This window comes from Bos indicus x Bos taurus, chromosome 19 (genome assembly GCF_003369695.1).
Source record: "Bos indicus x Bos taurus breed Angus x Brahman F1 hybrid chromosome 19, Bos_hybrid_MaternalHap_v2.0, whole genome shotgun sequence".
NCBI lineage: Eukaryota > Metazoa > Chordata > Mammalia > Artiodactyla > Bovidae > Bos > Bos indicus x Bos taurus.
The window spans coordinates 19,609,076-19,633,556 of NC_040094.1; the positions used below are offsets into that span (position 1 = coordinate 19,609,076).

A 24,481-nucleotide genomic window follows, 5' to 3' on the forward strand; every position below is an offset into this window, starting at 1 on the left:
CAAGTCTGTAGTTACAGCACAATTCTCATGATCTGATGCGAGAAGGAAATCAGTGCATCAGGAGAGACTTTTTCTCTGGTGCAAAATCCTAATACACACACACACACACACACACACACAAAGATCAAATCATGAAAAATGTCAAACTGGATAAAGTTTCCAGGAACAATTTGAAGGAGGCTGAAGAAATATGCTGTTCAGCGTTGCCTTCCACTGAGCCAAGGGAATAAAAACAAAAATGCACGTCTATGAAGAGGTTTCTGCAAGAAGGTAAGATGAAACAGCGCTTTCTGACGTGGAACTGGATACCAGGAGTGGAAAGTCTAAAGGCATGAGGGTTAGTGTGTCCTCAGGAAAACGTTCTCCCATATCACTCTTCCAGGCTGAGCTCCTGCCTGTCAATTCAGGACCACACTCTTGGTGGAGGGAGGTATGATTCCTTCCAGGCCACAGCCGATGTTCACTGCAGCAGATAAAGGTCCTGACAAGCCTCTGCCTGGGTGCCAAACCCCTCACCCATCTCAGGGGTCTGTTCAGCCCAGATTAAAAATTTCCTTGAGGAAAGCAAGAAAATCCCAAGTTTCAGCACCAGAAAAAGCCCAGGCCAGAAGTGGTAAAGCCAGCCGTTCCAGATGGGTTCTGAATGGAGCCACAGCGTCAGTGTTGAGAAGATGCTCAGCTGCCCGGCCCCGTGGTCAAAGGAGTCCCCCTCTATCCAACCAGATGCAGCGAGTGTGTACACAGCAGGACTGATCTGGAAAGACTGATGCTGAAGCTCCAATACTTTGGCCACCTGATGCAAAGAGCCGACTCATTAGAAAAGATCCTGATGCCGGGAAAGATTGAGAGCAGGAGGAGAAGAGGGCAACAGAGAATGAGATGGTCGGATGGCATCATCAACTCAATGGACATGAGTCTGAGCAAGTTCTTGGAGATAGTGAAGGACAGGGAAACCTGTCGGGCTGTAGTTCATGGGGTGGCAAAGACTTAGAGACTGAACAACCATAACAAAGCAGGGGCTGGGCAAGGCTCTGAGGCAGGGACTTGTGCAGTGTCCCTCCTGCCCTTCCGTCCTGTGCTTATTATCTGTCCTGTGCTGATAATCAGAGAAGCTTGGGGGAGAATCATCAGCTAACAGGGAGCCCCCACAGAGCCCACAGAAAGTTCCCTGAGAGCCAGACTTCCTGCAGTGTCTTGTATTCTGTTCAGTCATTTTTATTACCCTGGTCAGGAAAGGAAACAGCTGTTTATCCCTCATAAAATGTTTGTTTTTTTCCCTCAGGCTCAGTAGGTGTAGTTTTCAGGCCCTCAAGCCCTCACTACCCTGGGAGAAGGGTCTGACACAGGGGTGGGCCCAAGCCCCAGGGGCTGAATTTCTGGGATGCTAGTGTGGAAGGAAGTCAGCAACCCTGGGGCAAAAGACCTTCAAGTCTCCCAGTCTAGGCACTGTGAGCTCAGAGATTCCAGCATTTTCTAAGCACCTTACTGAGTGCTTTGCATGCATTCTCATTTCTTGTTTTTACAATAACCCTGTGTAGAAGACACCAATTTAGCTATGCAAGAAAGCGAGACTTGGGACTTCTCTGGTGGTCAAGTGGTTAAGAATCTGCCTGCCAATGCAGGGGACGTAGGTTCGATCCGTGCTCTGGGAAGATCCCACATGCCCTGGTCAATACATCCACGCGCCACCACTACTGAAGCCCACTGGAGCCTAGAGCCCGCACGCTACAACTCCTGAGACTGTGGCCCCGGAGCCCATGCTCTGCAGTGAGTGAGTAACCCCTCCAGTGCAGCCATAAACAAACAAATAAAAGAAACTGAGGCTCAGAGACGTTATGTAACTTGCTCAGGGTGGTCCACTAGTAAGCAACAGGGTCGGGATTCAAATCCAGGCCCCTCAGACCCCAAAGGCCACGCTCTTCCCAAGGTTAACTCAGCCCTCTGCCCCCGGGGCCGATCAAGCCTGCCCCAAGGCTGCCTCCAAGTGCAAGTCCGTGTGTGCTCAGCAGTGTCTGTCCCTTTGCGACCCTGTAAACTGTAGCCCACCAGGCTCCTCTGTCCATGGGATTCTCTAGGCAAGAGTACTGGAGCGGGTTGCCATTTCCTCCTCCAGGGGATCTTCCCCACCCAAGGATCGAACTGAAGCCAGCCAGAGCCAGTCGGAGCCGAAGCTCGGGAATCCCTCCATCGCCCGATTCTCAGCCTGGTCAGCTGTGCCGTCCTGCACCAGGGCAGCGAGCCGGGCCTGACCTCCCCCAAGACACAGAGCCCCCAGGAGTCTGCTTAAGGAAAGCAGCTCGGAGAGAAAAGAGAGCAGTGATGGAGCAGGCGGCTGAGCACAGCTCCCGGGAGAGCATGTCCTTTCTGCCACGTAAGCAGACACGTGGAGACGGACACCACGCATCTCTGCATGGGCGGAGGGGACGGCGACTGCTAGAAACAACACTTCCTGGCAGAGGGTGGGAGGGACAGAGGCAATGGAGGCACGTCCAGGCTCTTTCTTTCCACATTTCCCCATGGCACTGAAGGGAAGGGGGTGAGGTGTGGACCCAAAAGGTACCAAAAGCATGGTTGGTGTGGCCCCTCACCAGGACGGTCACCACCATGGGGGAGCTTGTAGGAGACGCACAGTTGGGTAACCCCAGAGCTGTGTGGATCAGAGTCTGCACTATCAAGCCCCCAGTGACTCATTAACATACATATTAGAGGTTCAGAGCCCCAGTGCAGAGGCAGAGAAAATGAGAGAAAGTGAAAGTGTTGGTCATTCAGTCATGTCCAAGTCTTTGCAAGTCCATGGACTGTAGCCCACCAGGCTCCTCTGTCCATGGAATTCTCCGGGCAAGAGTGGGTTGCCATTTCCTTCTCCAGGGGATCTTCCCAACTCAGGGATGGAACCTGGGTCTCCTGCATTGCAGGCAGAGTCTTTACTGTCTGAACCACCGGGGAAGCCCTATACACACTAGAGTTTCAGAGTCTAGGTGCTGTGGCAGAACAAACAGCCCTTTTTCAGTTCTTGCCTACGCCCACCCCTCTACCTCCCCTCGCTGCACCGGTGTGGTTTTTACACCCTTTGGCCTGGAGAGGGCGCCTCTCAATTGCTCCCGGGTGGGAGGAAACCGCCCGCCCCTCCCTGGCAGAGTTGACCTTGCACTGCTGAGATGCACCTGCCAGCTGCTCCTTGCCAGCACTGTGTTCCACGTGGAAGGCACAGCCCTCCACCCACGTGGAGGAGACAGACAAGACCCAGACAGTTAAGATCGTGGCAAACGGTGCAGGACAAGCAGGGTGTTATGACAGGGACAGGGTGTAGAGGGCGTTCCTTGAGATGAGTGTGCAAGGAAGGCTTCTCTGGAGAGGTGACACTTGTGCCGACACTTGAAGGACACAAGCATGGTTGTGTAAAGACTAGAGGATGAGGGTTAGAGGCAGAAATAATAGCAAGGCAAAGGAAAGGAACTGGCTTCTGGGGTTTGAGGAACAGAAAACAGGCCAGTGTGGCTGGAACAGCGAGGATCGCGGGGAGGATGGGAGGGGAGCAGGTCAGAGGCTCAGGCAAAAGTGAAAGCTGCTAGGTCACAGTGAGAAGTCAGAGCTTAGGATCTGACCCTCAGATGACAAGTGGTCGGAACCTCTTCAGTGAGGGAGTTGTAGGACCTGATGTAAGAGTTTGGAAGGACACTCTGGCTGTGGTGTGGAGAAAGGCAAGTGACAATGCAGTGACAAGGTGGGGGGTGGTGTGATGCTCTGATAGGGTGTAATATGGAGGTGGAAAAAAGCGGTCACCTCGGGACATATCCTGGAAGTAAAACCCAGCAGGCCTTGTGGACAGGTGGCTATGGAAGGAAGGAGAGACAGTGGCCACGACTCAGTCCTTGATCTGAGTGATCAGGTGGGTGGCGGTGGCAGGTACTGAGACGGGGAAGGTTTTAGAGGGCTGAGAGGATGGAGCAGGATCAGAGGGCTTAGTGCCAGACATGTGTGAAACACCCACTAGACATTAGCACAGGGGGCCCAGCATTTCCATACGAGTCTGGAGCCAAAGGCAAAATCAGTGGGGAGAGTGCTTTTGGGGGCTCGGAGGTGATGATGCATAGAGAGCAGAAGTCTGGTAAATTATTCCAGATTAACCGAGTCTAAACAGACATGACGACTAAATGTAACACTTGGATCTGAGATCAAAAAGAAAAGCTATAAATACATTGGGAAGAAACTTTACTGGTGGTCCATTGGCTTAGACTCCACGTTCCCAATGCAGGGGACCTGGGTTCGACCCCTGGTCAAGGAACTAGATCCCACATGTCGCAATGGAGACTGAAGATCCTGGGTGCCACAACTAAGACCCAGCACAGCCAAACAAATTAAAAGAGAAGCAGCAGGCTTCATTGCAAGAAAAAAATAAATATGGAGTTTACGTTAGACACCCACGGCTGATGACTGTTGTGGTTATGGAGGAGGGTCTGAGGGAGGGTCAAGTGTTTAAGAATGAAGTGTCATAATGTCAGCAACTAGCTCTCAAACAGACAAGCCCCCCAGGCCCCCAAAAGTGTGTGCACAGAGACACGCAGATGCAGAGAAGGAAAACTGCCAACACGCTCACAATTGGTGAATGCAGGGCGCCGGATCTATGGGTTCTCACTGTACTGTTCGCTCACAACTTTGCAGAAAGTGGGAGGACAAGCACGTTTGCGGGTCTCTGTGAAGTCAATGTGATTGGCCCTCTGTTCTCGCATCTTCTGCGGGGCGCCCTGAGCTCTCAGAGGTTTTCAAAACTGGGTCGCAGATGAAGAACTCTTGCAATGAGAAACCCTCTACATGAGATTCTGTTTCGGCCCTGACGCATGGAGCCCGCCCTGCTCCCCATGGGTCCTCGCAGGCCTCTCTGCGGGAAAGCAGTCACGGCTCACTGGCCACCAAGAATGTTCCCTGACCGGGGCCTGAGCACCCAGGCAACCAAGTTCTATGGGAGACGGATACCTCCCGCCAGGGCCCTGTGGTCCCGAACCACTCTCCCCAGAGGACACTTTTAGGAGGAGCACGTGAGAAGGGCAGCTGGCATCTGAACACTGGTGCTGTGCCAGGCACTGGCCATTTTCAAGGTATAAGACTTCTCCCCACCTCCACCCCCAGCCCCTGCATTCCTTCCTCAGGGAAAGTATTGATGTGAACTGACGAGAATCCAGGATGCTGTACGGGTCACAGCTTCATGGAATCCCCTGAAGAGCTTTAGAAAGTGCTGACGCCTGGGTCTCACCCCGAGAGGTTCTGGGTCCATTGGTCTGAGGGACAGCTGGGCATCTGGAATTGTAAAAGCTTCCAGGGAATTCTAATATGCTGCAACATCGAGACTTCCTGATGTAGATCCTTGGTTTTCAACATCAAGTGTGCATTCTAATTACCTGGGGAGCTTTTAAAAACAGATGAGTGGATGCCTCCTCAGACTAAATGAATTAGAATCTCTGGGAGGAGGGACCAAAGTATTAGTATGTTTTGAAAGCATTCTGCATGACCCCAGGTGTTGCTGGTGGTAAAGAACCCTCCTGCCAATGCGGGAGACTCAGGTTTGATCCTTGGGTGGGGAAGATTCCCTGGAGAAGGAAATGGCAACCCACTCCAGTATTCTTGCCTGGAGAATCTCATGGACAGAGGAGCCTGGCAGGCTACAGTCCACGGGGTTGCAAAGAGTCTGACACGACTGGGCAGGCATGCAATGCATGACTCCAGCTTGAAGCCTGGCTTAAGAACTGTTTGTTTAGGCGGTGCTTTCTGAGCACTAGCACCCATCTTGATGCGACTGTATGCGTGAACTAACGTCTGTCCTTAAGTGATTGTGTATATGTGTGTTTTCCCAGTTACCTGTGTCATAAATTTACTTAACTCATCAGGGAGGGAACCAGCAGGCTGAGATAGCTTCAAAGGAGAACAGGAGAGATCAAAGTATGTACAGTCAATGAAAGAAACAATGCTTGAGGGGATTTCCTGATGGTCTAGCGGCTAAGAGCCTGTGCTCCCAATGCAGGGGTCATGGGTTCGATCCCTGGTCAGGGAACTAGATCCCACAAGCCGCAAGTAAGTGTTTGCATGCCGCAACTAAAGATCCCACATGCTGCAATGAAGATGGAAGATCCCCCGTGCCACAACTAAGACCTAATGCAGCCAAGTAAAGAAATCAAATGTATATATATTTTATATATATATTATAATATATAACTAATACATTTTATATGTAATACAAACATATATTTTATATGTAATGTTTAATATATGTAAATAAATATATATTAATATATAATAAGTATATATATTTTAAAGAAAGGATGCTGAGAGATGGCCAATTTATTTATGAACCTGGCTAATATCCTACAGGATAGTAAAACCAAACCTTTCTCCTTCTGCTCAGCTTTAAAAAGACAGGATGTAAGTGGTCACTCTCTCAAGTCTGCTCAAACTCTAACTCAGTGAATCTAAGTTCTAAAAGCAGGCGTAAACTTGAGCATTAAAACCTGAGTAGGCAGGAGGTGGAGGCTTCCCTGGTGGCTCAGATGGTAAAGAATCTGCCTGCAAAGTGGGAGACCCAGGTTTGATCCTTGGGTCAGGAAGATCCCCTGGAGAAGGGAATAGCTACCCACTTCAGTATTCTTGCCTGGAGAATTCCATGGACACAGGAGCCTGGAGGGCTACAGCCCATGGAGTCACAAAGAGTCAGACACCACTGAGTGACGGAGCATGCGTACATGCAGGCAGAAGATGGAGTTGATGTCCTGGAAGGCGGACTTACAAGCCTGGCTTAGCCCAGCCTTTCTAGGGTAGGGATGGTTGGGGCAGAAGATGGGGGACAGACGGTCCAGGGCAGACCAGGGAACGAACAGCAGAGGTCATCAACATCGCCTCTTCTTTCGCCCCAGCTGCCTTTGGGTTAATCAGAATTTAGTTTCTTCTCAAAGATATGACTCAAGGATCTTTTTATTCTTAAAGAAATTCTCGGGCTTGGGATAAGTAAATTATTCTTTCCTTTGGAAGGAGGAAGGTGTTGAAACAGAAAGCACACACACGCACTGGGGCCGTATATAAGCAGAGAGGATCAAACAAGGCCCCTCCCTGAGCTAGGAAGCAGCCGCCCCCCTCTCCTTACCAGTGTGAGCTCGGTGCCGCCACCCACACCTTCACCAGCACCGCTGAGTCACAGCGCTGTTTGTCAGGAAAAGTATTTTTAGAATTTAAAAGTACCGTTGTTGCCAGTGGTTTTAGAAATGCTTGCTTCAGAAGGGATGGAATTAAGCAATGGCGGACTTGGACCTTCGAGCCTGACACACCCCCAGTTTAGAAGAGAAGCTCAGGGCAGATACATAAAAACTGTGCGGGCAAGACTGAAGTCTGGGGACTTCCTTGGTGGTCCAGTGGCTCAGACTCCATGCTCCCAACGCCAGGGGCCTTGGTTTGATCCCTGGTGGGGGAACTAGATCCCCATGCTGCAAATAAGACCTGGCACGGCCAAATAAATAAATATTAAAAAAAGAAAAAAGATGAGTTGGGCAAAGCTCCCTCTAATTATGAGCCAGTTTGGGCTCAGGCTGAAGACCTGATTCCCAGCAAACCCCAGTCTGTTTTGCCCTCCAGGGACCCCTTAAGTATAACTCTGTAAAGAACTTCTTGCCTGTGAGGTGAAGAGGGCAGGAGAGGGGCTGAGATTAAAAAGGAAAATTGGATGCTGATCTTACCATAGACATCAACGTTCACTCTGTGAATCAAAGCTTTAAATATAAAAACCAAACACATAAAAAAAATAAAACAGAAGAGTGTCACAGCCTTGGGCAGGAAAGCTAAGTATTACACCAAAGGCAGAAGCCACAACGGAAAAGATTAATGACTTGGCTATAAAAATCTTTTAAATTTGCTGTCATAAACAAAGTTAAAAATAAATGACAAGCTGAAAAAATACTTGTGATGTATGTCTAAAAGTTAATATTTCTAGTTCTTTTAAAGCACTGGAAATGAATACATCCACAGAAGCAAGGGTGAAGAATGTGGGCTGCCAGTTAATGAAGAAAAGAACTCCTGGTGACTGATAAAGGCAATATAAGAAGTTCAACCATATTATGATTCAAAAGAGCAATCCTAATTTTAGCCTCTCAAATGAGAAAGATCTGAGAAAGCAGAACAGCCAGTATCCAAGGGTAGGAGGAATCTGACACAATTCTGAAGAACGATTAATTGACACAACTTTTCTGGAAAGGAATTTGACAGATGTATGTGAAATTCTAAGAACTGCATCATTTGGATCAAACAGTTTCCACCTATCAGAATTTATTTTAAAGATTGGTGAACGGGCTCCCCTGATGGTTCGGTTGTAAAGAATCCGCCTGCCGATGCAGGAGACACGGGTTCGATCCCCGGTCCGGGAAGATCCCACATGCTGCAGAGCAATTAATCCTGTGTGCCACAACTGCTGAGCCTGTGCTCTAGAGCCCAGGAACCGCAGCTATTGGAGACCACGTGTCCTACAGCCGGGCTCTGCAACGAGAGAAGCCACCAGAATGAGAAGCCCTTGAACCACAACTAGAGAACAGCTCCCACTCACCGCAACTTGAGAAAAGCCTGTGTAACCACGAAGACCCAGCACCGCCAAAGATAAATAACTAAATATATAATATAAAAAGTTTGGTAAACCTTTTCTGTAAAGGGCAGATAGTAAATATTTTAGGCCCTGTGGCAGCCACTCAACTCCGCACTGTTGTGGGAAAGCAGCCAAACTAGTGAGCAGATGATGGGTGTGGCCGTGTTCCAATAAAACTTTATTTACAAAAGCAGGCTGCTAGACTTGGCCCATGGGAAATGTAGTTTGGCAACCTTTGTCCTACCCTAAAACAATGGGGAACAATTTAGCTACAAGAATGATTATATAATGATTATAACAGGAAGCCCGGGTCGGCCCTGGTAGTTCAGCTGCTAAAGAATCCGCCTGCAATGCAGGAGACCGGGGTTTGATCCCTGGGTCAGGGAAGATCCCCTGGAGAAGGGAATGACAGCCCACTCTAGTATTCTTACCTGGAGAACTCCACGGACAGAGGAGCCGGGAGGGCTACAGTTTATGGGGTTGCAAAGAATTGGACACAACTGAAGGACTAACACTTTCATATACATACATATATAAAAATGTATATATATTTAAAACCAATAATAAGTAACTGGTAAATAAATTTGATTGTCTTCTTGCAATGAAATATGTAACCATTTAAATTTATGCAGAAAAAAAGAATATGACTGCATTGTTATCAGACTAGAAAATGGTTTGTAAATGAACTATTAGAACTAGTAAAAGAGTTTAGTAAGGTTGTTATGACAAGTTAACATCCAAAACCAAGAGGTCTCCTAGACATTTAGCCATAACCAATTAGAAAATATCATGGCAAAAAGATTCTACGTGTAACAGAAATAGAAACTTCAAAATAGAATCACCCTATGAAGAAATGTGCAAAGCCTATTTGAGAAAATTGTAACATTTTCCTGAATGACATAAAAATAAAGAGATATACTATGTTGTTGGATGAGAGAATTCAAAATTGGAAAAAAAAAAAAATAACAGTTCCCTTCCATTGATGTACAAATTTCAAACAAAATCTCTAGTGGGATTTAAAATGAATTTTGACCCCCCCCCCAAAAAAAAGAGTATTCTGAAAGAGAAAATATACAAGAATAACAAGAAACATTTTAAACAGAGAATGATAGAGGGCTTCCATTGTGGTCAGTGGTTGAGAATCTGCCTTGCAATGCAGAAGACACTGGTTCAATCCCTGGTCCCGGAAGATCCACATGCCGAGGGGCCCCTGAGCCTGTGGGCCACAACTAATTAGCCTGCGCTCTGGAGTCTGAGAACCGCAACTACTGCGCCCACATGCCACAATGACCGAAGCCCGCGCGCCTAAAGCCCGTGCTCTGCAACAAGAGAAGCCGCCACAGTGAGAAGCCCTCGCACTGCAGCTGGAGAGTAGCCCTCCACTTGCAGGAACTAGAAAAAGCCGCACGCAGCAACGAAGACTCAGCACAGCCAAAAATAAATAAATACTTGTTTTTAAATGATCGGGACTTCCCTGGTGGTCCAGTGGCTAAGACTCCACACTCCCAATGTAGGGGGCCCAGGTCCGATCCCCGGTCAGGGAACTCGATCCCACATGCCACAACAGAGACTGAAGATCCCAAATCCTCCAACTAAGACCTGGTACAGCCAAATAAATAAATCTATATTAAAAAAAAAAGAATGATGAGGAAGGCTTTCTCTATCAGATATTACACTATAAAGCAAGAGTAACTGAAGCTGTGGTTTTGGCTTAGAAATAGGGAGACAAATAGATCAACACAAATAGACCAGAGTCCAGAAAGAGACCCACGTTATACAGAAATTTAGCTCACAATAAAGGGGTGAAGTTTCAAATACGTGGAGAAAGAGGGACTATTCCACAGTAGCAGTGTGAACAACCGGCAACATTAAGGAAATACCAGATATTATCCTTCACCATAAACAGTGACACAGATGGAAGCGAGAGTGAGTTTTCCACCAGCAGAGAGAAAAAAGGGCTGGTGGGATGCAGAAGGCACCAACCCAGATGGACTCGCACTGTCTGGACAGCAGGCCCAGAGCCTCTGCGGTGATAGTCAACGGCGGGGGAAGTTTGAGGGGCCCGGAAGAGGGCTGAGCGGGGCTGGGTGCCCTAAGGATGCAGGGTTTGCATCAGTTTACCAACCAGCACACAAAGCGTTTCACTGCTTTACTACTTCACGAGGTCTCCGCCCCACCCTGAGAGTGGGGGTCAGGGGAAAGGCTAGGAGGGCAGGCTCCTGTGGTCCCAACACCCTGTGTCATCATTGTCATCCACACTCGGTCCCAAACCCCTCCTCCTCGAGTGGCTCCTGGGAAGCCCAAGTAACCATCCAGGCGCGCTCTGGCTTCGTTGGTCTCGAGCTGACCCCTAGGGGACACGAGGGACACGGCAGGCCGCTGAGGGAACAGGACTGCAGGACGAGGACCGCCCCGAGTCGGCCCCCTCGGCCCCTCCCAACCTGAGGAGCTGTGGTCTCACCCTTCCTGGCCTTTAGCCGAATGGACCCCACAGCTGCCCAGATGGTGCAGGAGCCTGTGCTCCTGCAGGAAGGGCTTCAGTGACATCACGGAGCCTCCAGGACTGCAGCCAGGCTCCTCTGTCCACAGAGTTCCCCAGGCCTTCTCAACCCCTCCCTGTGGGAGCCCACCAGCCCAGCAGGCTGGCTTTGCACTGTCCCCCTCCTCTCCCAGTACCCAGGACTCTCTGGTGAGGAACAGAGCCTCAATCATGGACGCTGCCCACCAGGCTGCCCAGCGCATGTAGTGATCAACGGCCACCTTGCTGGGCTCCGGCCACCAGAGCCCCCTGTAAGGGCCAGACCTACATGAGGGGCAGAAAAGAGTTCACGGGACGGGCTTATACCTAAAGTCCTGAGAGAGGCGCTGTGGGAGTGTTAGGGTTGCTGAAATTCGATTGACCTGGTCTCTCTGCTTTTCTGTAACCCCCAGATTCCATAAAATAACAATGCTGCTTGAAAAAGAGGCACACCCCCTCGGAGGCCAACTGCTCCAGGCCCCCTCTCCCCTCTTCTCCACCTGAAAGTGTGGATGGCCTAGTGTGGAGGCCATGAAAGCAGCCCACGGCTGCAGGAACAGGACCGGCCCCGGGGCGGCTGGCTGGCGGGGAAACCCGGCTGGGGCTCCGCTCTGGCCTCCAGCTCCTCACACGCAGGTCTTTATTTTGACGTAATTTTGAAACACTATTCAAGGGTGAAAGAAAGATGCGGACTTCAGCCTGTTTCTCATACCAATCTCCGAGACACTGCACGCCTGGAGGAAGGGGATTCTCTCGTATTAGCAGCCAGTTGTCTCACTGAATCACCAGACAGGTATGGCGAGCCCTGCTTTACAACTGCGGGAAATGAGGCTCAGAAGGGTGGATGGTAACATGCCTGGGCCTGCAGGCTAGTCAGTGGCAAAAATGGGAGTGTGGACCCAGTTTTGAACGGCCTCATGGCCCACCTCCTCGCCTTGCTTCCTGTTCAATCGACGAGGGGCTCACTCCCCAGAGCTCCAGGACACTACATGTTTGTCCTGCTTTTAGGGTCCTCTGCCCAAACACATCCTCACCCCATATCCACTGGCCCTCCCAAGGCAGGCCTGGAGCCCTCACTGTTGGCCTCTGTGGCTCCTCGAGTCAACTCGCTTCACTCCTCCCTGCGGGCCCCTGTTTTGGGCACACCACCCTGGGGTCCAACCACCTGAGCCCTACCTTGGAGGTCCTGGCCTACACCTGGTCTCCGCCACCTTTGAGCCTTGGCCCTCTCTAACACCACTTTGTTGGGCAGCTTCTGGGCATTATGGCCCTGTCAACGGAAAAAAATATGCACAACCTAAAAGCTGAGAATTAGGTTTTATTTGGCGATTTACTGAGGACTTAAGCCTGAGAGATAGCCTCTCAGAAGCTCTGCCAGACTGTTCCTAAGAGGTAATGAGGAGCCAGGATACACAGGAGTTTTGCAAAACAAGCAAACCAAAATCCATGGAGTCAGAATGTCAAAAGATTACTATCAATTGAAGAAAAACATATATCTCGAGTTGATTAATTTAGCACTTGTCTATGTATGGGAAGATGCAAGAGTCTGGACTCGTTGAAATCATTTTTTTGACATGCACCTTAGCTATTTAGGGGCTTCCCTGGTGGCTTAGACGGTAGAGAATCTGCCTGCAATGCAGGAGACCCAGTTTGATTCCTGGGTTGGGAAGATCCCTTGGAGAAGGGCATGGAAAATCCCATGGACAGAGGAGCCTGGTGGGCTACAGTCCATGGGGTCGCAGAGTCGGACACAACTGAGCAACTTCACTTTTACGTTCTCTTTAGCTATCTATGGCCAGGAACCTGCTTTCTCCATTCTGAATCCCCTCAGGGCGCATTGCTTGGAGGGGGGGAAAAGGCTGCAGTGGCTGATGGTGTGATGGCCACAACATCCTTTGCTACTGATAGGGCAGGCAGCATTCTTTGTCCACAGTCCCCCTCTCCCATTTCTAAGCCTGACCTCCCCATTCAGATGGATCCCAAGAGGTGCACCACTGGCCAAAGTGACCGACCTCTGGGGTCCTGAGCCTCCTTCAGTTACAGAAAATACTCCTGTATTGCGAGGCCAGATGAAGCACCAACCAGAGGATGGAGCAGAGGTTCTGGAGCCAGCCTGGTATCTGGTATTCCAGCTTGGTATCTTGGAAATCAAGATAATCGTCTTCCAGTTCTGGGAGTCTTAGCCAGAGGGACCCTCCAGACTGTCAGTTCAGGCATGGTGACCTGTGTTAGCTGTAAGATGCAGCTGCAAGTATTTGGGGAAATGATCAAAGTTCACCAGTGAACACACCATTAGGTGATGACAGTAAGACAGCGCCTTGAGGACCTGTGGTGCTTGTCCTGCTTCTTAGAACAGAGCTCCTAAAACCCTTGGAACTTTCTGAGTGACTTTTATCATTTATTAGGAGCCCCTTTCAACCCATCCTGAGTTCATGCTAATGAGGCAGGGCCCCCAGTGGGCCTCAGGATGGGGCTGGTCACCAGAAAGACAAAAGCAGGTGATTATTCGGAAGTTGGGATCTTCAGCTCCACACAGCCCCAGCTACAGGAGGTGAGAGGACTGGAGATGGGGACATAAAAACCCTGGAGCAGTGAGACTCAGGGCTTCCGGGTTGGTGAGACACTGCCCTGGGGAGGCCCCGCTCTGCCCCCAGACCTTGCCCCACGCATCTTTTGTGAATTGTGTCCTTATAATAGAACAATCATCATAAATACAGTGTCTTCCTGAGTTCTGTAAGTTGTTCTACGGAAGGGGGTTGTGGGAACCCCTGCGGTTGCAGCCAGCCCAGCAGACGTGCAGGGTGCCTAGGCACCCCCTTTGCGGCTGCCCCCAACTGGGGTGGTTTGGTGGAACAGAGGCGCTGGCCCTGGGGCCTGCACTAACTCTGGGCAGTTAGTGTCAGAGTTGAACTGAGTTGCTGGACATCCAGCTGGTGTCAGAGAAAAGAGAGACACTGTCATCCCCACCTGCTGTTGACCACCAGCTGACACTTGCCCTCTGGGACTCAGCTTCTCCTTGGAGCACAGAGCGGGGTGAAGGTCCCCCGTGAGGGCCCCCAGCTCCCCTATCCTCTGCTGTGGCTTGCATTGTTCCAATTTCAAAATCTGTTTCTTGATTTTGAAGCCAAAGGGCCCTCAGAGGGGGCTCTGGGGTCTTCCTGACACCAAAAACGTGAAGCAAAAGCAAGAAGACCAAGCGGGGCCAGGTGGGTGGCTGGAGGCTTCCCCTCCCCTCCCCACAGCCCTCTTACCTGCTCCACACAGTCTGGGATCTCTGGTGCGCAGGGCAGCGTCCCAGCACTCTCCACGGACAGCACGTCCTTCAGCAGCTCCTCACACCCTGTGGATGGACAGACAGACAGAGGAGGGTCAGGGCTTGAGCCCAGCCCAGCAGCTTTGCTCCTGATGAATAAGCCTTGGGTGGGTAGGGCTGCTGGGAGGCAGATAACGCAAGTCTCCAAGAGACCAGCTGATCATTCAAAGGCAGAGAGATGGGGCATCCAGTTTGTAGAGAAGCCAGGCCAGGGCTGGGTGCAGGGAGGAGAGACAGGCTCTTGCCCTCCAGATGTTCTTCCACTGGGACTAACCTCAGTAGGGAACACACAGAAGAGAGACTCCCAAATACGGAGGGCAAGCCACAGGTGAAAGGCCTCACCTTTCATGGCGAACACCCCTCGGCAAAAGTCCTTGAAGTTGATTCTCCCCAGGTCGTTGGGATCCAGATATTTCACGAGTTTTTCCACCTGTGGGAAGGAAGGAGGGACAGGCGTGAGGCCCCCAGGACGCCCCAGAGCTGGGGTGAGGCTGGCCAGGGGAGAGGGCTTGTCACCTGAGCCAAGGGGACACTGGTGGTCCTTTCCTAGCCCTCGCCCCCTCAGCGGGGTCAGTGCCCGCCCCAGACTATGGGGGACCCACTTTATTCTGAGGTGGACGGACAACATGAGTGAGGAAAAGCAAATCCCTTCCCACAGTGCTCAGAACCCGGGTTTGGGCGGAGCTTCCGTCTCCAAGTTATTTCTGCAAAGACTGGCATGTGGAGAACGAACGTTCTGGAGCCCCCTGCAATTACGGGGATGTGCCCACTGGGCTCTGGAAGATGAGTGGCAAGGGAATACCCTACACGGAAAAGCACCCCTCCTCTGTCTCCAAGCTTGCTGACCAGGCTTCTCCACCCAGTGTGAGTCTGGGGGTGAAGGGTGGGCAGAGGTTACATCCTGTTTCTGTAACCTCCCCACCACTGAACCTGGCACCCAGCAGGCCCTCAGGAAAGGCCAGAAGAATCCAAGGGAAGGAGGAAGGTGGCTTCCTACCAGCTCCCATCCTGGCTGGTGGCGCCTCAGCACTGCAGCTGTTCCCCCCACCCCACCCCATCACTCAGGCAGCCTCTGACACTGCCAGGCAGTGACGTGGGTTCTGAGAATAGCGATGCCCAGGTGCCACCTGCAGGGCTGCGAGGACCCCACCCGCCCTCCCAGCTGGTGCCCCGCCTCCTTTCCTCCTGCCCTCTCGTCAGTGGTAATGTAGGGGGGCTATGAATGCAGGGATGGGCTGGGGCTCCCGGTGTTCACACCTACAATCCTCTCTAAGGTCAGGAGCTATGCCTTAATTATCTCTGATGAGGGTCAAGGTTACCCCGGAGTGTTGAATGGCTGATGCGGAGGTTGATCTCATCTCAGATCCACGTAAGGGGAGGCAGACTGTGGATTCTGTAGTCGGTGGGTGGAGTCCCTGACTTCCCCCGGCTGGGAGACACTGGGGGAGGGGGGCAGACTGTCCATCCCCCTGCCTCCAGGGAAAGCCAACCTGGAGCAGAGGTGCCAGGGTCCTTGATGACAGGCAGATAGATGAGGGTCCCTGCAAAGTCCCTGGAACGCCTCTGAGCTGTGGGCGCAGGACTCCCACAGGGTCTTCAAAGAGGGAAGGTCTCAGAACACGGCGGGTGTGAATCAGGCGGCACACCAACTGCTGTACAGTCGTTTGGTTTTTTTAATTTTCTTTTTTTAATGTAAGTTGTCTTTAAGTTTAATCAGTCTCTTCTCCAGGGGATCTTTTTGACCCAGGGATTGAACCCAGGTTTCCTGCATTGCAGGCAGATTCTTACTGTCTGAGCCATTGGGGAAGCCCAGTAAAAAAAAATGGCTTATTTTAATTGTACAGCCCTTTAAAAACCAGACAGAGCTCACCAAGGGCTTGCCATAAACTCTGGCAGACTAGCCTCATCTGATCCTTATAACAAGCTTAATAGTGGCTACTGTTACAATCTCCCGTTATTGTTGAGGAAACTGAGACTCTGATATTTAGAGAGGCTAAGACATTTAGACAGTTCCTGTAGTGGGAACTCCTCCTTGACCCCAGGTCCCGCTGACCCTGCACTTCCCAGAGGCGGCTCTTGCCAGGCTGTCTGCACCAAAATGTTCTTTCGCTCTCCCGGCCGCTTATGTATGGAAGGAGTTTTAGCTTCTATGGCTGGACTCCCCTCACCTAGATCACCAAGAGTGTCAGCCTTTCTGGATACTAGATAGGCTTTTGCCAGTACCCCTGGGTGTGTGTGGTGGGGGATTCAGCTGGCCCAGCCCTTGATTTTACAGATGAGAAACCAAGGTCCAGGGATGGAAAGGGGCTTGCTCAAGGTCACATGGTGAGTATGGTAGATAACCACTCACATGTGGTCTTTGGGCTTCCCAGGTGGCACTAGGGGTAAAGAACCCACCTGCCAAAGCAGGAGACTAAGAAGTGCGGGTTCGATCCCTGGGTTGGGAAGATCCCCTGGAGGAGGGCATGGCAGCCCACTCCAGTATTCTTGGCAGGAGAATCCCATGAACAGAGGAACCTGCTGAGGTACAGTCCACGGGGTTGCAGAGTCAGACTGAAGCAACTTAGCACGCACATATGGTCTTTGCGGTGAACCGGGACCCCAGTTCACAACCTGTGTGGGGTGCACACACCACGCAGGGCTGGGTTGCACTGCCCTGCAGGCTCCCAGGTGGGAGGGGTGGGCACACCGGGCCTGGCAGGGGCTGCAGGAGCAGCTGTTGTTGCTGGCGTGCACACAGCTGGGCCGCGGAGCTGGCTGCCAGGGGAGCAATCAGTTTCCCTGGCAGCAAAATATTGATCGTCCTTTTTTGGGCCACTCAATTACCAGGCTTCCCCTTCTATTTCTGTTGCCTTTCTCTTCAGGCTGATTTTCTCCCCCACTCATTCCTCCCCGGGTCATAGCTCTTCTATCTCAGGCCAGACGATGTTTGGAGCATCACTGCCGCTGCCCTCTGATTGATCATCAGCCAGATCGCCCTGAGCTGAGCCCAGCCACCCACGCCTCCCCAATTTGGACATCTGCAAGCCAGACGGACTCAGGCAAGCTATTATCTGAACAAGGGAGATAAGCTGGCTCAGTCTGCAGTTCTAATAAATGTTAGCGATTAAATTATTAATCAAACAAATGCTTAGTAACTCCTCTCTGATGCCAGGCCAGCTCTGAGCACTGTATACATATGAACTCATGGAAGCCTTACAACCACTTCAGAAGAAGATGCTATTATTATTCCCATTGTTCAGGTGAGGACACTGAGGCTCAGGAAGGCTCATCCAGGGTCAAGATCACACAGCTAGTAAGAGGTAGAGTTGGGATTTGAACACAAGCTGCCTGGCCCCAGAGTTCATGCTCTTAACCAATAATGACTATTATTTCTACTAATATAATGATACTCACTATTATTATCACAAGTGTGGGGCTTGCTCTGACCAGAGAAAGGATAAATCTGTATTCTCTTTGTTTTTGGCCATGCCATGCAGCTTGTGGGGCCTTAGTTCCCTGACCAGGGATCAAACCCATGGCCCACGATAGTGAAAGTGCTGAGACTTAGCCAGAGAATTCACATTCTACTCTCTTTTCACCTAGAAAAATTGGGTCCAGAGAACCTTTGTTTAAGAATTTGAAATATTTCGGGAATTCCGGCGGTCCAGTGATTAGGACTCCACACTTTCACTGCTGTGGGCCTGGGTTCAATCTTTGGTTAGGGAACTGAGATCCCACAAGCCTGTGACATGGCCAAAAAATTTTTTTGAATGTTTAAAGGATGTGAAATACTAGATAATAGTATTTCAAATGTTGACTTGCTAAAGCACAAGTCTCCAACTAACATCCTAAATGCAGCAATTTAAATATTTAAAATGAAATGCGAAGATCCAAAAGGCTTCTGGTTCAGGTTAAGATGGAGTCAGTAGCTCTACACTCTGTCTCTTGCACTGGTTCTAACCAGAAACTCTGGACAGAATATACATAAAGCAACTATACAAGGACTCTGAAAAGTAAATCACAGCAGACAAATTGGGAGAAAAATTAAAACTCGACATAAACAACAAAATAAAAACCAAAAACAAGCCAAACAACTTGAAGTAAGATGAATATGGTGGTAAGTCCCCTGATTTACTTTTTCTCACTATTTCTAGCCTGAGGCTCTGGTAGCTCAAACCCTACAACTGCACAGCAGGTGTGAACAGAAAAAGCTCTAAAAGAAACTCTGTTTATATATATATATATAATTTTTTTTAAAGAAAAATTTTTGTTTCTTTTTATTAATTTACAAAGAAACTCTCTTTTTGATGAGAGGTCAGGAAAGGGGACCCTTTTGGAATAGAGAAAGGGGGACAAATGCTGTTTTTTTTTTTTAATGTGGATCATTTTTAAAGTATATTCAATTTTTTTACAATATTGTTTATCTTTCATGTTTTGGGTTTTTCGGCTGCAAGGCATGTAGGATCTTAGCTCCTCAACCAGGAATCAAACTCACACCCCCTGCATTGGAAGGCTGACTCTTAACCACGGGACCACCAGGGAAGACTACATGTTTGTTTCTAAGCCCTCCCCCAAGGCAAGGCCCAGTCTCAGAGGCGAGTGGGAGCAGCCAGGCAGGCACCCGAAACTCAGAGAGGAGGAAAATCTCTCTTTGTAGAATGAGAAACTTGGAAAATTGGGGAAACTTGGTCAACATGGGGAAGGGGGATTCCTGTTCCTCAGTCCTCTCTTTTTTCCCTCTCACCCCTACGACCTGCAGGTGGACCAGTCCTGGGAGATGTGAAACAGCACAGCGTGGCCAGGACCTCAGATTTCTAGTCAAAGGACCAGAAAAAAGGGGCTCCTGGGAGCTTGGGGTTTGGGGAGGCGGGGATCACAGAGAAGACAAGAGTTCGAGATTACGATCTGATAAGATGTGCTTGAAGTCCTGGGCCCATTCCTGAGCTGCAGATATATGGAACTAACCCGAAAGAGTAGGCCAAAAGCTTTGAGAACAGAACTACAGTGTAGACAGTGAACAGTCTGGTCCCAGGAGACGTACATTTGAGGAGGATCCAAATAGCACTTCAAAGTCTTTGAGAACTGAATTGACTACTCAGAGGGCAGGTTGGGATCTGAGGCTTCAACCTAACTGGGTTGATTTTCTGATTAAACAAACAAATAAAAATCAGTACTCTTCAGAGTATTTTTTAGGGGTTCCCAGGTGGCTCAGTGGTAAAGAGTCCACCTGCTGATGCAGGAGACACAGGAGATGAGGGTTTGATCCCCGGATCGGGAAGATCCCCCTGGAGAAGGAAATGGCAACCCACTCCAGTATTCTTGCCTGGGAAATCCCATGGGCAGAGGAACCTGGCAGGCTGGAGTCCAGAAAGAGTTGGATAGGACTGAGCAAAAGAGTTGGACAGGACTGAGTTACTAAGCATGCAGCAGGAGTTATTATTAACAGAACCCGGAGTCTCATAATATTCAGAATGTCCAGGACACAGTCCAAAATTACTCGAAGTGCAGAGAGACAGGAAAAGCTCAGCAACGCACAAGAGAAAAGATAATAAACACCAACTCCAAGGTGACCCAGATGTTATCATTAGTAGACAGAGTCTTTAAAGCAATTATCATAACTGTATTCCATGAAGGAAGGGTGAGCATTCTTGAAACAAATGAAAATAAAGAAACTCTCAGAAGAAAAAATAGAAACTATGAAAAAAGAACTGAATGGAAATTTTAAAATGGAAAAATAAAGTAACTGAAACATTAAAAATTCATTGGAGGGGATTGGAAGCAGCATGGAGATGACAGAAAAACCAGTTGGTGTACATATAATACTGTACGGTCTGTGGTTAGTTGAATCTATGGATGCAGAACCACAAACACTGAGGAACTGTGGATAACAGAGGCCAACTTAGGGACTTGAGCATCCAAGTTTTCTGGTATCCATGTGGGTCCCAGAACCAACCCCCAGATACTGAGAGACCACTGTTTAATGATGGAATATGTCATTACACATTTGTGAAGCCCACAGAATATGCGATCTATACTTGTGTATTATTTTTATATAAGTTAATTAATTTATTTATTTACACGGCCACAACCGAGTAGAGTTTATCCACCAAGGCTAGTTCAATATTTGACCATTAATTGATGAAATCTAAAGATGACCAAAGAAGAAAAATCACACGATCATCTCAGTGGATGTAGACAAAGCAACTGACAAATTCAACATCCATTCACGATAAAAACTCTCGGCCAACTTGGAATAGAACGGAACGTCCTTATCCTAGAGAAATAAAAACTTATGTTCACACACAAAAAACTGTACATGAATGTGTCTAACAGCATTATACACAGCGCCAAAACATGGAAAGATGTCAACTATTCTATGACAGTGAGTGGGTAAGCAAATTGTTCTGTAATAAAAAGGAACAATTGGTAACAGATGGATGACTCTCAAACGCATTTACTGTGCAAAAGATACCAGTCTCAAAAGGTTACAAATGGCGATTCCAGTGCTGTGCAAAAGGCAAAAAATGATCAAGACAGAGAACAGGTCGGTGGTTGTCAAGGGGAGGGAGGAGGAGACAGTTTAAATGCAAAGGGGCGGCACCAGGGAACGTGGGGGAGGGTGTGAACTGTTTTGTACCCCGACTGTGGTGGTGGTTATAGGAATCTATGCAAATGTTAAAACTCCTGGAATCATATGTCCCCTCCCCCACAAAGAGTGAAATTTATTATTTGTAAAGCTAACTTTGTGTGTGTGTGGCCATGCTGCTGCTGCATGCAGAATTTTAATTCCATGACCGGGGATGGAACCCACGCCCCTTGCACTGGAAGAGCAGAATCTTAACCACTGGACCATCAGGGAAGTCTCTCTAAAAATTTCTTTTTAAATCAAGGAAACTGCAGGCTTTTCTTAAAGATTTTGGAACATTGAGCTTATACTTCCCCACAGCAATAGTGGGCCACCATTGAGTTACAGCATACCCTCTCTCTCTTTTTAGTAATTATTTTTATTTATTTGGCTGCGCTGAGTCTTAGGTGCGGCATGCGGGATCTCTGATCTTTGTGGAGGCATTTGGATCTTTAATTGTGGCATGTGGGGTCTAGTTCCCTGACCAGGGATCAAACCCGGCCCCTTGCTTTAGGAGTCTTAGCCACTGGACCCCAGGGAAGTCCCAGAGCAACTCTTTTAGACAGGCCTCTGCTCTCCTCCCAGTTTGTCATGGTAACCCCTAACGTCCAAGTTCTTCATCCTCCCAGGCTGCTTCCTTTCCTGAAACTGGGGGCATCTGAGTGGCAGGTCCTGCTACCCTAGGTGGACACTTGGCTTAGCTGAGCCCCTGAAGTTTTCTGGGAGGGAGTTCCAGGGCTGGGCTTGAAGTTGGATGGAGTTGAAATTCCCGAGCATAAATAAGCAGCTGCAAAGTCAGGTGGACAGTCAAGCGGGGAAAGCTCAGGCCCCTGGAGGATCCTGGGCTGGGCCAGGATGTGCTGTCAGCTCTGATGGGAGACCACCTCTGGGAGTCATGCGCCCCACCGCCAGCCTAGTCTGCCTTCTGAGTGCTTCTGGGGAGAAGACCCCCGGAGGCGGTGAGGCAGCTGCTGGAGCCGAGAGCTCCAGAGAGAGGGACACCTGGGGTAAGGAACACGGCCCAGGGCATCCTGAATCCAGGACTGGCTGGACAGTATTCCGCTGGGAGAGGCTGGTGGGGAAAGGTGTGGCAGGCAGCCAAGGGAGCAGCGGAGAGAGGGGGTACCAGCCAAGGCTAGAGTTCTGGGGTGAGGGAGGCCACGAGGGCATATGGGAAGCCGAGTGTCACCACAGATGAGGCCAGGAAGAGAGGGAACAGGGTCTGAAGAAGGGCTTGGAAGCCACGCCCAGGAGGCGGTACTTTATCCCCAGTGTCACAGACCTAGCAGTGACAGTCACAAGTCCCAAAGCCCCCAGCTGAAGAGCACTGCCTAGGTGTCGGGGGTTATTTTGAGCATTTCACACATCTCGCTGCTTCCAGTCCTCCCGAGAGACAGAGCTGGGTCACCCCAATCTTATTCCCACCACCCCAGGGGATCCTGGCCTTCCATCGGGCCTCAGGGGCACGCGCTCAGGACTGCTTGTTGTTTATCCACTTTCCCAGCAGCCCAGCTGCCTGCCATCAGGGCACACAATGGGGCCCTGTATTCTGGAGCCCCCACCCCCAGCCCAAAGGACACGGGGCACAGACGTTGGGGGTGGGGGCAGCCACCAGCCCTCTCTGTTAATTCTCAGCAGGGAGCGGAGAGGAGGGAGGACAGGCCAAGCCAGCTGGAGACGAGGGAAGGATTCCCAAGGGGTCCGTCAGGTCCTGCACCCCTGGCTCCGCTGGGGACCACCCCCAGTCTCCGGAAGCCTGCTCTGCTCCCTGGGAAGGGCAGTCCCACGGAGTCAGTCAGACTTGCTGACTGCACCACAGGTGGGTGGGGCAGTGCACCTTGTAGGAAGCGCCCCGAGGAGTCAGGAGCTGCGGGCTCCGGGTCAGCTCTGTAATTTGTGGGGCCAGTGCGGGTGGAAACGTAAGACCCTTCGTTTAAATTTTTATTTGGAATTTCAAGACAGTGACTGCGGAGCATTAAACCCCGCGTGACTGCACAAGTCACATGCCAGTAGGGTGGGCTCCAAGCCTTGTTGTGAGTCTCAGATTTGCTGTGCTTTCTTGGCCCTCAGTCCCGTGCTAACTCTGCCATCAGTGACCTCACAGAGTGGTCTTGGGGAGAACCCTCCCTCTCTGGGCCTCAGTTTCCCCATTTGGAAAATGAATTGAAGCCACTGATGCCATTAACATTGAGGCTCTCTTCCGCTCTGATGTCTGTAGGATGCTAATATTTTTCCCAGGAAGTCCATGGTTGGAGGGGTAATGAGTTAGGCAGATAGAGAAGAAAATCAGAAGAAATAGATGGAGTAAAGGGCTAGTAGCAAATGTCTTCATCTAAAACAGCTTCACTAGGGACGCAGTAAATAAATGGCATGGGGACACTGAAGTGTGACCCTGGGGGCTTATCCAACCTGACTCTTTTACTTCCTTTCTTCTATAAAGTCAAGAAATGAGAACAAGGACCTAAACAGATCTCACTGGTCACCTCCATGTTGCCCCTCCTCTACCCGCTCCCCTTTGGGCAGGCCTGATGTGGCTGAGATGGCTGCCCACCTCTCCTGGACCAGGTGTCTTGGGGCACCTCAACTCCAGGGTATGAGTCCTGACTGGACCAAGCCAGACAGGTGGGCTCAGCCCCCTTACCAGTGATTGGTTTAAGCAAAAGCATGTTGTATACTTCTGACCAATGAGACACGAGGAAACCCCCATAGGAGGCTTCTGGGAGAGGTTTTCCTTGATGATGGGGAAAAAGAAAAAACAACTCACAGGAAGTGCTCCCCCCACTTCTTGCCCTCCTGGAGAGGGGTCACCACCCTGGGCCTAACTGAGGGAGCTGATGGAATGAGGTTAGGTCCGGGACGATGCCTCTGAGCCCCTGAAGGTGCCAGCCCTGGAGCTGCCCTACCTTGGGCCCCCGTGCTAGGATGAAAAATACATTTTCTCAGCATTTAAGCCACTTTGCATTGGTTTCTAGTTCTTACAGCTGGATGTGTGTGTGCGTGTGTGTGTGTGTGTGTGTGTGCGCGCGCGTGTAGGGGGCTGACAGATGAAAGACGCTCTCCTCTAGATGCTGCAGGAATTAAAGGGAGGGGCGGGAGGGTGGCTGTGTGAGTAAAGGTGCTCAGTGCACAACAGAGAAAGGAATGGGGTTGGGGTGCCTCGGGCCAGGTGGCCTGGAGGGCCAGTCACATGGTACCCAGGCCACCGCCTCCAGGGCTAGAGATGCCTTCCATTATGAGACCCCCGCGTGTCCCAGCGTCACCACCCGGCTCCTCATTCACAGCCTGGCTACTCCTGACCAGAATCCCTCAGGCCACCCAAGAGGGCTTTGTTCGGTGTCTGAATAGGAACGAAAGGGACGGAAGCTGGGTGGTCTCTGAGGTGAACTGGCCTATGCATCTGTCCCCTGTCCAGTCCCTCAGGAAACATCTCCT

At 50.2% G+C, this 24,481-nt stretch overlaps 1 protein-coding gene across 1 annotated transcript in view; it reads right to left on the reverse strand.

The window, feature by feature from the left end:
* RAB11FIP4 (RAB11 family interacting protein 4) overlaps window positions 1-24,481 on the reverse strand; it is a 107,437-nt gene that overhangs the window by 64,223 nt on the left and 18,733 nt on the right. The window contains exons 2-3 of the mRNA XM_027516959.1: window positions 14,785-14,872; window positions 14,381-14,469 (exon numbers count right to left, since the gene is read on the reverse strand). Coding sequence (XP_027372760.1) covers window positions 14,381-14,469; window positions 14,785-14,872 — 177 coding nt within the window. The remainder of the gene's footprint in view (window positions 1-14,380; window positions 14,470-14,784; window positions 14,873-24,481) is intronic.